General features: G+C 38.7%; 1 protein-coding gene across 1 annotated transcript in view; it reads left to right on the forward strand.

The window, feature by feature from the left end:
* LOC103205306 (dystrophin) overlaps window positions 1-13,377 on the forward strand; it is a gene marked incomplete at its 3' end in the record, with an annotated part of 320,392 nt that overhangs the window by 204,564 nt on the left and 102,451 nt on the right. Inside the window, exons 7-8 of the mRNA XM_042782273.1 lie at window positions 415-596; window positions 1,728-1,859. Of these exons, the coding sequence (XP_042638207.1) occupies window positions 415-596; window positions 1,728-1,859 (314 nt within the window). The remainder of the gene's footprint in view (window positions 1-414; window positions 597-1,727; window positions 1,860-13,377) is intronic.

Here is a 13,377-nt window from a genome sequence, read left to right on the forward strand (position 1 = left end):
AGAAACCCAAGGAGGGGTTGCTGTGAGTCGGGTCCGACTTGATGTCATATAACAACAACAATATAACTTTCCAGGGAAAGGAAAATACAATCTCTTATTTTGTTTCACGGCTAATGAAAGTCACTCTAAGATGGACAGGTTTGGCAATCTGATTTAGGAAAGAATGTGATGAAATGAAGATTTTATGGGAGCAAGGAAAAGAAATTAACTTTAGTGCTCATCTCATTGGTCTGCCAAATTGGAAGGACACTTTAGGTCTGATAATCATGTTCTAATTAATCTCTAGAGGACATTCATGGACAATCAAGTGGTCATTAATATGCCTTCTTCCTGTAACCTTGATTTGTTCATTCCCCTTTCAGAGTCTCGAATACAGAAAACAAAAATTGATGTGTGGTGTTAATGTGCTTACAGATGTTGCCACCACTTATCCAGATAAGAAGTCCATCTTAATGTATGTCACATCACTCTTCCAAGTTTTGCCTCAGCAAGTGAGCCTTGAAGCCATCCAGGAAGTGGAAAGATTGCCAAGGCCATCAAAAGTTACTCAAGAGGAACATTTTCAATTGCATCATCAAATGCACTATTCTCAACAGGTAACGTCTGAAGGAAGACTAATATCAAAGGTGTTTTCTATTTTATTTGCATTTTTAGGTTATGAACACACATATATGTGTGTGTGTGTGTATGTGTGTGTATAAGCATACATACACAGGGCATATGTATATATATGTGTGTGTGGAGAGTGAGAGGCAGAGAGAGAGGGGAGAGTCAGTCTATATTAACTATTCAAATTGTGTCCAATAATATGGATTATAATGTTTTCAAAGCAGAATGTTAAAATAATATTCTGTTGACATGCACCATAGTATATAGATATAGTACATAAAATCTATTGCATTTCCATTGTGTAAAATGAGTTAAACAAAAGACAGACCTATGAATTTATTAAATTCTCTATCAGATAAAAAGCAAAGAGCTAGAGCAAAAGCAAGGTCATGAACTCGGTTTAATAATTTTCTCAATGTGGTGACAACTGGCTGATATATTGACACATTTTGAGTATTCAGGGCAATGTATTTGAGAAGAGAAAAGGGGTTTAAAATATTTCAAAGAAAAGTTAAATGAAGAATACATATAATAAAATTCTTTATTGCATCATTGTACACAATGCATTGGAATTCTGCTCTCACAGTGGTTTGTTTTCCTTCTCTCTCAAAAGTGGATATTTTGGGGGGGTGTTCTTGTACTTTCCTAGACACAAACAATGAAAAAGCCTTTAGCACAATTTCTGCTGGAGGCGTTGAAAGCTCTTAGACCTATTTTTCTCACTCTACTGAGCTAGTTCTATGTTTAGCTTATGAAAGCATCAGTCTTTTCCAGGGTATTGACCTAATGGGTTCTGGCTTTGTTTACTTTGGATTCAGAGAAAATTGCTTTTCGATGCCTGTTTTGCCAGATTGAAGAGCACCATCCCATATTAGTGCCAGAGTCTGGATGGGATACTTATGGTTAAATCCCACGCTCACACCTTCCCTGATTCCCAACATGAATTTGGTCACCACAATTCTTGGAGTGTACTGGTTTCTAATATCATTGCTATGCATTTAGGATTAAACCGACATCTTGCCTTTTCTATTGAATACCCATTTTTCTAGTGTGTTGGAAAGTACTGCTTCCAAGGTCATTTAAAATGTCTCCTTTCTCTCTCCCCAAATCCTCTGCAGATCACTGTCAGTCTAGCGCAGGGCTATGAGCGAACTTCTTCCTCTCCTAAACCTCGGTTCAAGAGTTATGCGTACACACAGGCTGCTTATGTCACCACTTCTGACCCTACACGGAAAACACTTTCTCCACAGGTCTGTCAACTTTTACTCTGTTCCACAAACCAAAGAATTTCTGCATAAGATATCACCTTATGTTACTTTTGCTCATTTGATTTTTTTAGTGTCCCTTTTTCTCCATCAGGAGATGTTTTGTTTTCCCCAGTTTTATTAGATTCTCTCACATGATATTGTTATGTTATTGACACTCCCATAGCTTTAACAGATGTTGATTCTTTTTAAATGGGGATTCTCATAGTAATGGATTTGTATTCTCCTTACGTAATTACCAAGGAGCTCTGTGGTGTAGTGATTAAAGCATTTGGTTGCTACCCAAAAGGTCGGTGGTTCAAACTTACCAGCTACTTTACAGAAGAAAGATGAGACATTCTGCTTCTGAAAGATTCACAGCCTTAGAAAATGAATGGGGGTCACTATGAAGCTCTGGTAGCATAGTGCCTAAGACATTTGACTGCTAACCAGAAGGCTGGTGGTTCAAGCCCACCAGCCACTCCTTGGAAGGTAGATGGGGCAATCTACTTCTGTAGTGATACTGCCTTGGAAACCCAAGGAGGGCTCACTATGAGTCGGGTCTGACTCAATGGCACATAACAACAACAACAACATGAATTGGAATTGACTCAATGGCAGTGAGTTTGATTTTGGTTTGGGTATATATTTACCTATAAAGTTTTCTTTTATGAAGGCTACTAATGGTAATAATAATAATAAGCAAAACTTGAAGCTTATTGTTGTTATAGTTGCCTTCAATCAATTCTAACTCATCACGACCCCATCTGTGCAGAGTAACTGCTCCATAGGACCTTCGAGGCTGTGTCCTGAGGTGCCTCTGGATGAACTGCAAATCTTTCAGATAGTAGTCCAGTGCTTAACAATTTGCACCACCTAGGGATTCCTGAAGCTTATTGAAGGCTTTTATATGTAACTGGAATAAAGGTGTCGGGAAATAGGTGAAAATTTCTAATTGCATTCTGTGGAGATTCTTCCTATAGAGGCCTTTGTTATATAAAAGGTTTTTATTTTCTCTTTATGTAAGGAAATATAACTGAAAGCTTCTTCACATGATTTCTTGAAATTTCACTAATTGAAATTTGTGTAAAACAGACTATAATATTTATAGGAAAAATTGCCACCAAACTCAGGTTAGATTTTATATACCATTTAATGCTTTCTATATTAAGAATCTCCTCAGTGAAATTTTACACTCTTGCCATATTGCAGGAAACCTAACAATACAAGAAATCCTAGCCTTGTGTATGTTAGACCATGGAAGTAAAATATGCTAGAATTGCTAGCTTTGCTAGAATTTATTTTAAAAGAAGGTTATATTTATTTGGTTCAGTGGAGCAGTTTGGAGATCTGTTGAGAGAAATGAGTTTTATCAAAACTGTACTACAAGTGAGAATTTAGTAGTTATAGACCTGATGCTCTTGCTGAAAAGTATATATACTTTTGGAGATATGTTGCTTTTGGTTTTAACAATATCGGTGTGTATTTAGTTAGGGATTTGTTTGGCATAGGTGCTTGAAGCATGAGGCTGAATGTTGTTAATTCTGGAAGAATGCCACAAAGCAGCTCTAGCCTTTGCCAGTTTTGTGAGCCAAGGAGACTGTGTGAGAGTTTCTGGAACTTAGCCTCATCTTCAGTTAGGTTCCCATCCAGGTTTTCACAGGTTTGTATAATCGCGGACAAGACAGTTAACCTTGCTATACCACAGTTTCCTAAATATCAATGGAAGTGCAACGCACTGCTGTGGAGTTGGATCTGACTCATAGTGACCCCTCCTTGGGTTTCTGAGACAGTATCACTATGGAAGTAGATTGCCCAATTTTCCTTCCGAGCAGTGGCTGGTGAGTTTGAACCTCCAGCCTTCTGGTTAGCAGTCAAATGCCTTAGGCGCTACACCACCATTTCAACACTAATTTTGGTTTACTCTGCCAGATGTGCCTCTTCTATATACATTATGTTTACTAATATTATTCTCTTAACAATCCCTAGACGTGGTAGTTGCTATTTACATCCCAGTTTTATTAAGGCAAAGAACAATTTAATTGTATCCATCTTTCTCTCTCCCTCCCTCCCAGCCACTCCCTCTCCCTCTCTGTCATCTCTCCTCTCCCTCTCACCCTTTGTCTCTCTCTCCCCATTCACTCTCTTAAACTTTCTATTTTCATCCTCCCATTGAAGCCACCAACACTTAAAGAACAGGTGGACACATCCTAAAATGTAGGAACATAAGGCAAGGCAATAAGTATTTTTTCCCTCATTATCATTTTATTGAACTATCTTTTCCAGAAGGTTTTCTCCAATGCCTATTCTAGTAGCACATTTTTACCTCATTACCACCTCATTAAGACATTGCTCAGATATGACTTCTTAATGAAGTAATTACAAATGGACTTAAATTTTCCTAGACCACATTTGTTCACTCTACCTTTGTCTAAATATTACAAGACCCCTAATAGCTCATAAAACAGTCAACAAATTCACTTATCTATTTTCCTGATAACGCTAGTGTTTTCCCTTTAAAAAGAAGCAACATTAAGCAGAAAGGATGGGGAATGATATATTCTGATTACTTCCAAAGATAGCACATCAGAAGATGATGTTCCTTGTAGTTAGGTTTGGTGTGTTTATGTCTTAGCTGTTAAAACTGAGAAACTTCTGGTTGAAAGTTTCTCAAGGATGCTGAGACTACACTGTTCCCTACCGGTTGGATCTCTACCATTTGTAATGAACTCAAAAGAGATAATATTGGTGTTTACACTGGTGTTTACTAAGTCATCTGAAGAGAAGGATGAATTTTTCTAGAAGGGCAGAGAACCACAGTGGGACTGGCCCTTATGAAAAACATAAAAGTCATCAATAATCTTTGCAGGTCCCAATCTATTGGAAGCACCCATTTTTCTCAGCTCTCCCAAACTTAGAAAATTTTATTTAAACTCATTGCAGATTGTCAACCTGTTGAGGTGAAGCAGTCTGAACTGACTCAAGATCTTGAGTAGATGACTTTTCCCAGGAGGAATACCATCTGGTGTGAGCCCCTGACTTCCCCTAATTATATCACTTAACTGTCATCAATCCTTGGATGGAGGACATCCTTTTTGTAATTATAGCTAATTCCTGTTTTATGACATTGGTCATGACTCTTTCTCCTTATCATGTAACAAAAAATTCCCATCTCTAGTTTATCAACAATTTTCTCCTTCTCCTGGTGCTCAATCTTGTTCATAACTCCTGCCAGTATACACACCATGTGTATGCCCTCTTTTCTCAAACACACCACTCTCCTTTTTCTTCCCAATGTCCTATTATGTGTTTCTGTATTTATTCATTTAATTATTCAAGAAATATTTATTCTTAGTTACCTAACCAAATGGCTCTTTTTCGGTGCTCATGGTTTTCTGCCATTCACCACTGAGTTGCCTACAACACATGACCACCTCTGTGTATCAGAGTTGAACTGTATTCCATGGAGTTTTCAGTGGCTAATTTTTTGGAAGTAAATTATTAGGCTTTTCTTCTGAGGTGCCTTAGGGTGAATTGAGGTTGGATCCTTTTGGTTATCAGCCTAGTGGGTCAGCTGTTTGTACCTCCCAGGGACCATGGCCTTTTACCATCACTGACACTCCTATTTTCATTGCCTCTCAACTCAGAATCTTCCCCTCTCTTTCTGATTGTTAGGCACTTCTTTCATTATCTGGATCATTCTTTTTCAACCTCCTTATCATAGCAAACTCATGGGAGGTCCCTTGGCTGACCTTCTTATCCGTAAATCATGATTTGATGTTATGGCTTCAAGCTGTATGCCTATGTCTTCTGTCCCTTTGTTTTCACCACTTACAGTCTCTCCTGAAATAGCTCATTTTTTACTCTGTTTTGTTTCTATAAAGGAGCTCCAGTAGCATAGTGGGTTAGGCATTTGGGTGCTAACCAGAAGGTTGGTGGTTCAAAACCACCAGCTGCTCTGTGGGAGTAAGATGAGGCAGGCTACTTCCATGAAGATTTATAGCCTTGGAACCCCACCCAATGGTGGTCTCTATGAGTCAGAATTGACTCAATAGTAGTGGATTTGGATTTTTTTTTTGTTGTTGTTTTTGTAGCCATACCTTGATGTCCCATTGATGCCTCAAACCTAATATGTCCTCTTCTGAACTTAGTGTCATCAAACAAAAAAAGACTTTTTAAAAAATTTTGATTAGGTAAATGAGAACATGACCCAGGAGTCATTGAGGCTTACATATGTGAAATATTATTTCTTCTCCATAATATTTCTCCATTAGGTTCTCTTTCCTCAATTTTCACAGATGCTACTCTGAGTCAGGCTCTGAATACATATCTTTAAAGCTATAAAAATAGCTTTGCAATCAATATGACTATCTTCAGCCTAATCCTTGTTCATTCAGATTAAATTTCCTTATTTGAAGCTCTGATAACATCACTAACAAAACATCCTTCACTTTATTTTGCCTGAATCACAAGTCCATTCTCTAAAATATCATACACATTGTATGATTTATTAATAACATGTATTTTTAAGCTTATTTCACACCAAAATATTTCATGTTTTCTTTATTCCAATCAAAGAAAGTCACTTTCTCTCTTCTATAAGTGCCAAGACATTATTTATTTTAGCTTTTAGAATTTGTTCAGCCTTAAGTGATTTTGTGTCCATTTGAAATTGGTGAATGTCACCCATATTTCAAAACCTGATCGATATGTGAAGGAGCCATGGTGGCACAGTGCCTCAGGTATTTGACTGCTAACCAGAAGGTTGGCAGTTCAAACCTATCAGCAGCTCCACAGAAGGAAGATGGAGCAATCTACATCTGTAAATATTTACAGCCTTGGAAACCCAATGGGGGTTACTATGAGTTGGAATCGACTCGATGGCAGTGGATTTCATTTTGGTTTTGAAAGATAAATGGCACAGCCTGGTTCAAATTCAGATCTATCTTTATCTACCTCCAAGCCCATACTCAAAAGCAAACTCACTGCCATTGAGTCATTTCTGACTCATGTTGTTGTTGTTGTTATGTGCCAATGAGTCAGACCCGACTCATAGCGACCCCTCCTTGGGTTTCCAAGGCAGTATCACTACAGAAGTAGATTGCCTTCCTTCCAAGGAGTGGCTGGTGGGTTTGAACCAAGGCTTTATATCTTTATGGAAGCAGACTGCCCCATTTTTCTTCTGTGGAGTCTCTGGTGGGTTTGAACTGCCAAACTTCTGGTTAGCAGCCAAATTGCCTTAACCACTACACCACCAGAGCTCCATCCAAGCCCAAACTAGGTAACTAAATTTTCTTTACTGTGATTTTTATATGTAGGGTTACTGACAATTGGAGTAGTATGAGTATTCATATAACAATTATGTGTCAGGTACTATTATAGGAGCAAAGAATATAGCAGTAAACAAATATGACCCCCTACCAACCAAAACATAAAAAAATCCCTGCCCTGATGAGAATTATATTCTCACAAGAGTCAAAATGTACAAGATAAGCAATATAAATAAATAAAATAATATGGAAAATAATCTAAAGGTAGCATGCACTAAGTGAAGTTAAAAATATATTAGTAGTAAGTAAAATAGATCAGTTACTGTCACCTCAGTTCTGACTTGTGGTGACCCCTTTTGTGTGTCAGAGTAGAACTGAACATCATAAAGTTTTCAGTTCTGACTTTTCAGAAATAGATTGCCACCCTTTCTTCTGTGGCATCTCTGAATGGAAATGAACATACAGCTTTTCATTTAGCAGCCAAGTCCTAAACTGTTTGTGCCACGTAAGGACTGCAGTAATAAAATAGTAAGTGCTGTAAAGATTTAAAAAAAAAAATAAATAAATTAGAATATGTCATCTATAGGGTTACTATGTGTTGGGATTGACTTTAGGGCAATGGGTTTAATTGTTTTTCTTTTTCTTTTTTGGTTAGTACATATACATAAACCAGAAAGCTGGCAGTTCAAACCCATGAGCCACTCCTCGGAAGGAAGGTATGGCAATCTACTTCCGTAGTGATACTGCCTCAGAAACTCAAGTAGGGGTCACTATGAGTCGGATCCAACTTGATGACACATAACAACAACAACAATAACAAAGAAACCAAAACCAAACTCACTGCCATTGATTCAATTCTGACTTAGAGCGACCATGATTGGGTTTCTGAGGCTTTAAATCTTTATGGAAGCAGACTGCCTCATCTTCCTTCAGTGGAGCAGCTGGTGGGTTTGAACCACTGATCTTTTCAATTAGCAGTCAAATGCTTTAACCATTATACCACCAAAGATCCTTTAGTTAGTAAATAGGAGAAGTTAAAATTTTAGATAAGGGTAGTCAGAGAAGGACTCACTAAGATGGTACATTTTGAGTGAAAACTGGAGGAAGTACTGATGAAGAGAATTCCAGGAAGAAGAAGCTAAGATAGTGCAAAAGCTCTGAGTTGTGAGGATACTTGGAATATTCAAGGAGCTGTATGAGTGAGGAGCAGAGTGACAGGAGTTGGTACTCAAGAGATAATAGACAATCAGATCACACTTATAAGTTATGATGGGAACTTAGGCTTTTAGAGGAGTGACATTATGTCACATTATCTCTACAGAGTTGCTATAATAAGCATGGGCTAAAGGGAGTAAAGACATATGCAAAGAAACAAGGTGAAATACTATTGCAATAATCTGGGTAAATTATGAGAGTTTTGGATTGGGATTATTGTGATATGCATGATATGTTGAAGTTGAATTCAGGGTATGTTTTGAAGGATGACCTGCAGGATTTGCTAATGCAATATGGATTGTTTACTTACTGTATTTATTTTGAGAATATTTAATTATATTATAGAAAAGAAAACTAGGATAATGGATAAAACTTTTAAGAAACATTATAAATAAGTAATAAATAAAGTAGAAGTCTGTGAGATATAATTGAAATTCATGTATCAAAGTTAGTTAATGAATAAGCAAGCACCGTGGGAGATATAATGTAGTAATTTATTACACATAACCATATACGGAATAAATAGAATACATGACAGAGCGCACCACAGTGTTAGCAGTAGAGAGAGAGATAGAAAAACCAAAGCAGAATGTATGATCTTATCACCTCGTCATTACCAACTATGTCATTCCTAACCATGACGCCCATGGTTGACAACCAGTGACATCTTATTAAGTACCCTCATGTGTTCTGTCTTAAAAATGCAGACAAATTCCATAGTTGTTCAGAAAAATAATTGATAAACTACACATACAGATCAAAACCCATTGCCACAGAGTTGGTTCTGACTCATAGAAACCCTGTAGGAGAGAGTATAACTGGCCCCCATGGAGTTCCCTAGGCTGTAATCTTTACGGAGGCAGACTGCCACATCTTTCTCTTGAGGAGTGGCTAGTGAGTTTGAACCAAGCACTGAACGACTACCCTACCAGGGCCTTCAAATATAAGTAAAAATAAATAAATAAATAAAAATACCAAACTCACTGCCATCGAGTCAATTCCAACTCATAGGGACCCCTCCTCATGTTTCCAAGGTGGTATCTCTGTGGAAATAGATTGCCCAGTCTTTCTTCTGAGGAGTGGCTGGTGTGTTTGAGCCACCAGCCTTCTGGTTAGCACTCAAATGCCTTAGGTACTACACTGCCACCGCTCCCCTCAAGTATAGGTCAAGCATACCTATATCCAGTAGAACAAGTGAGTATTACTGCCCCAGGCACTGTCTTAGTTTCCTAGTACTGCTCTGACAGAACTATCACAAATCACTCTATTTGTGATAGAGAAAACTATTATTTTCTCATAGTTCTGTAGGCTAAAAATCCAAATCAGGGTCTTGTTCTTTTCTTGCCTTCCTTGGGAGTGTTAGCCCTGGGTGTTTCTTGGTTCTTAGGCCTGTAGATGAACCTCACATGGTGTCTGTCTTCCCTAGTGTTGTGTCTATTCTGCTCTTTTTATAACTTAGAAGTGATTAGATTTATAACCCATCCAACATGGGTATGATCTTATTAACATAACAAAGAAGACTCTATTTCCAAACACAATTAGGTCCACAGGGACAGGTGTTAGGATTGCAACACATATTTCTGGAAGACACAATTCAAACAATAATAGACACCTTTTGTCTGTTGGGTCCCCTTGCTCAAATGCCAACTCTTGTCCTGTCACCATGTCTTCAGCAGGGAAGATAAATGCAGTGAAAACCCTTAGTTTCTTCTAAGTCTTTGAACCTTTTCCTAAGTGTGTTATCCTACACCACCTTTTTGCCCCACTTCTTGCCACATATTTTAAACTCATTTAAGACACTGTGTAATTCGAACATACTGTAATTGAGTCTGGGAGCCATTCTGTTTCATGATCTCTGAGATTATTTGTGTGGTAACATACTTGGAGTCCACCATTGTATCAAAGTTATTCCCCACATAACACAATAGATATGAGGTATAGAAATATGACAGGAGCCTAGCCTCACTGCAAAATGTATTAGGTGAGCAAATAGCAGAATGTAGCTGCCACCAACCAAACTAGGAAGGTCTGTAGAAGAGCAGATTTGAGAGTATGTTTTAGGAGGAGCTCTGGTGGTGTAGTGCCTAAGGCATTTGACTGCTACCCAGAAGGTTGGTGGTTCAAACCTACCAGCCACTCCTCAGAAGGAAGATTGGGCAATCTACTTCTGTAGTGATACCGCCTTGGAGGGATCCCTATGAGTTGGATCCTACTCAATGGCAATGAGTTTGGTTTTTTTTTTTTGGATGCTGCTTAAGTGTATGTGAATTTGAGGTGCTCAGAACAGATCTGAGCTGAGGGTAAATAATTTGGGAGATATCAGCATGTAGACAGGATTTAAATCCATTGGCTTAGATGAGAAAACCTATGGAAAGATGGAGATAATCGAGCTGAGAGAGTCCAACACAAAGAGAAGACTTCAGCAAGCATCTGAAAATGGTGACCAAAAAGGGGATAGGAAAAAGAGGAGAGTGTGGTTTTCTAGAAGCCAAAGAATAAATCATGCTTTCCTTACTATTGGTCGGGAAGCACTGGGTTATCAGGGAGATAAGAGTGTTTAACAATATTAGGTACTGCTGATTAATTCATGTAAGCTGGAGACTTGAAGTTTTCCAGTGACTTTAGCAAAATGTCAATAGGGTAAGTTGCTTGGGAAATCCTGAGTTATAGTGGCCCTTACAGTGTAACTACTGATAGTACCCCTATTCACTCCCAAAATATCCCATTTTGACTAATAATTTACATTCTCACTATGGCTAATGTTTACCATAGTAAGTGGATGTTGTGAATGGCAATGGTTGGAGTCAGTATAAGAGAGAATAAAAGTGAGGGACCACCTGTATTGTAACATTTTTTTTTAAAAAAAGCCTATGTTGAGTAGTTGAGGTCTAGCAACAATAGTGAGGATGGTACAGGACTGGGCAGTGTTTCATACAGTTGTACACAGGGTCACTGCGAGTTGGAATCAACTGGACAGCACATAACAACAACATAGGTGATAGTGTGCTACCCTTAGATTAATCCATCCTTCTGATCTGTTACAGAATGAACTGTGTCTGCTGAAAATAAATGTTGGAATCCTTCCCCTATACTTGTGGATGTAAACTTGTTTGGAAACAATATTTCCTTTGTTATATTAATTAGTCCATATCTATATAGGCTGTGCCCTAAACTTGACTGGTTCTGAGTTATAAAAATAATAGATTAGATATAGAAGTGAGCTTATATTTGGGAAGACAGATATCATGTGAGGATCCCCAACAACCAAGGAAGGCCCTGGGTTCGATTCCCGACTAATAAACCATCTGTGAGTAGAGACTTGCTGTTTGCTATGATGCTGAATAGATTTCAGCAGTGCTTCCCGACCAATAGTAAGGAAAGCATGGCCAATGGATCACAACAATCCGATCCTATTGTGCATGATGTCCCCATGAGTCGGAGATCCAGTCAGTGACAGATAACAGCAATAATTACTTTGAGCGTGCCTGGATAATGCAGGATAAACTATCATAAAGTCAGCTGATTAGCAACTTTAATTCCATTTGAAACTTTAATTCCCCTTTGTCATGTAATATAACATAATCACAGATTCCTGGGATAAGAATGTGAACATATTCAGGGGTTCTTCATTGGTCTACCACAGTCTAATACTATGGGGTTCAAATCTCAGGAAGGCATCAGTACTGGTTAATTCCAATCTAACAATAATTCTTGTATCTCCCCATTTTCTCCAGCTGCCCCTTAAGCATCAGGTTGTTCCCTTCATTTTTTCATTGATTGTACATGAGTCTCATCCTTCCTCCGGAGGAATTGTGAAACATACTCATGGGAGGGAGAAACGGTGAGGAAGGAAGGGGGAAATGACATACTTATATTTCTGCATACAAAGGATTGATTTATATCTTTCTGTTACTTGCGTAGCTTAGGATACAAATGCCTACATTCATTTAATAAACATATTCAGTCCCCAAATAATGTGTTATGGAGGCAATTCCAACACATAGTGCCCCTATAGGACACTGTAGAACTGCCCCATAGGGTTTTCTATACTGCAATCCTTAGAAGCAGATCGCCAAATCTTTTCCCCTGCAGAGCTACTGGTGGGTTTGAACTGCCAACTTTTCTGTCAGCAGCCAAATGCTTAACCATTGTACAACCAGGGCTCTTCCTCTGCACTAGGGGCTCCCCAAGTGAAAGTATCAGGCTTTGGAAAGTTACTCATATTTTGTATGTGTTCCTGTAATATCCCATAAGGCAAAAAAGGGAATCATACCTCTTGAAGTCTTAACCAGTAAAAACAAAACAAAACAAAACAAAGAAACTAAGAAAGCTAAAACCTAAACAAACAAACAAAAAACCTCTCCTCTTGGAGTTCCGGCAATATGGCGGACTAGGCAGAAGGACTGCACAGACACTCTTCAACAAAGAAAAGGGAAACCAATTAACACAGACACAGAAGATAATCTTGGACCCCTGAGCCTTGAAGGGAAGGATACAAAAGTGGACTAAACCACAACTAGCAGAAGAATTTACATGAAAATACCAAAAAAGGAGACACATGGAGCTGCGGTCTGGCAGCGGACTGAGCGACCCTGACAGCAAAGACGACAGGGCTTGGAGATTCCCAAGTGGTGGTAGGACCTAAGAATTAACCCAAAAATCACCCTGCTAGTCAGGAACTACACGGAAAACTGTGCACGGTGGCTGGGGAACAAACGGAGAAGGTGAAAAGAAAGATGGGCTGAGCTGTGGACTTTTGCCGATCTGGAGGACGCCACCATTTTGTAGGTTTAAAAAGCAGCCTGACTATTTTGGATATTTAAGGAGACAGCGCTCTCACAGATTCCTGTGATGGTAGGACTTAAGAACTGACCTAAAAATCACCCTGCTAGCCAGGGACTGCACGGAGGACAGTGCACGGTGGCTGGGAAACAAATGGAGAAGGTGAAGAGAAAGGTGGGCTGAGCTGTGGATTTTGCCAGTCTGGAGGGCACCGCTATTTTGTAGGTTTAAAAAGCGGCTTGACCATTTTGGATATT

Source organism: Orycteropus afer, unplaced genomic scaffold (genome assembly GCF_000298275.1).
Source record: "Orycteropus afer afer isolate SDZICR_OR568_19922 unplaced genomic scaffold, OryAfe1.0 scaffold00280, whole genome shotgun sequence".
In the NCBI taxonomy this organism is placed as follows: domain Eukaryota; kingdom Metazoa; phylum Chordata; class Mammalia; order Tubulidentata; family Orycteropodidae; genus Orycteropus; species Orycteropus afer.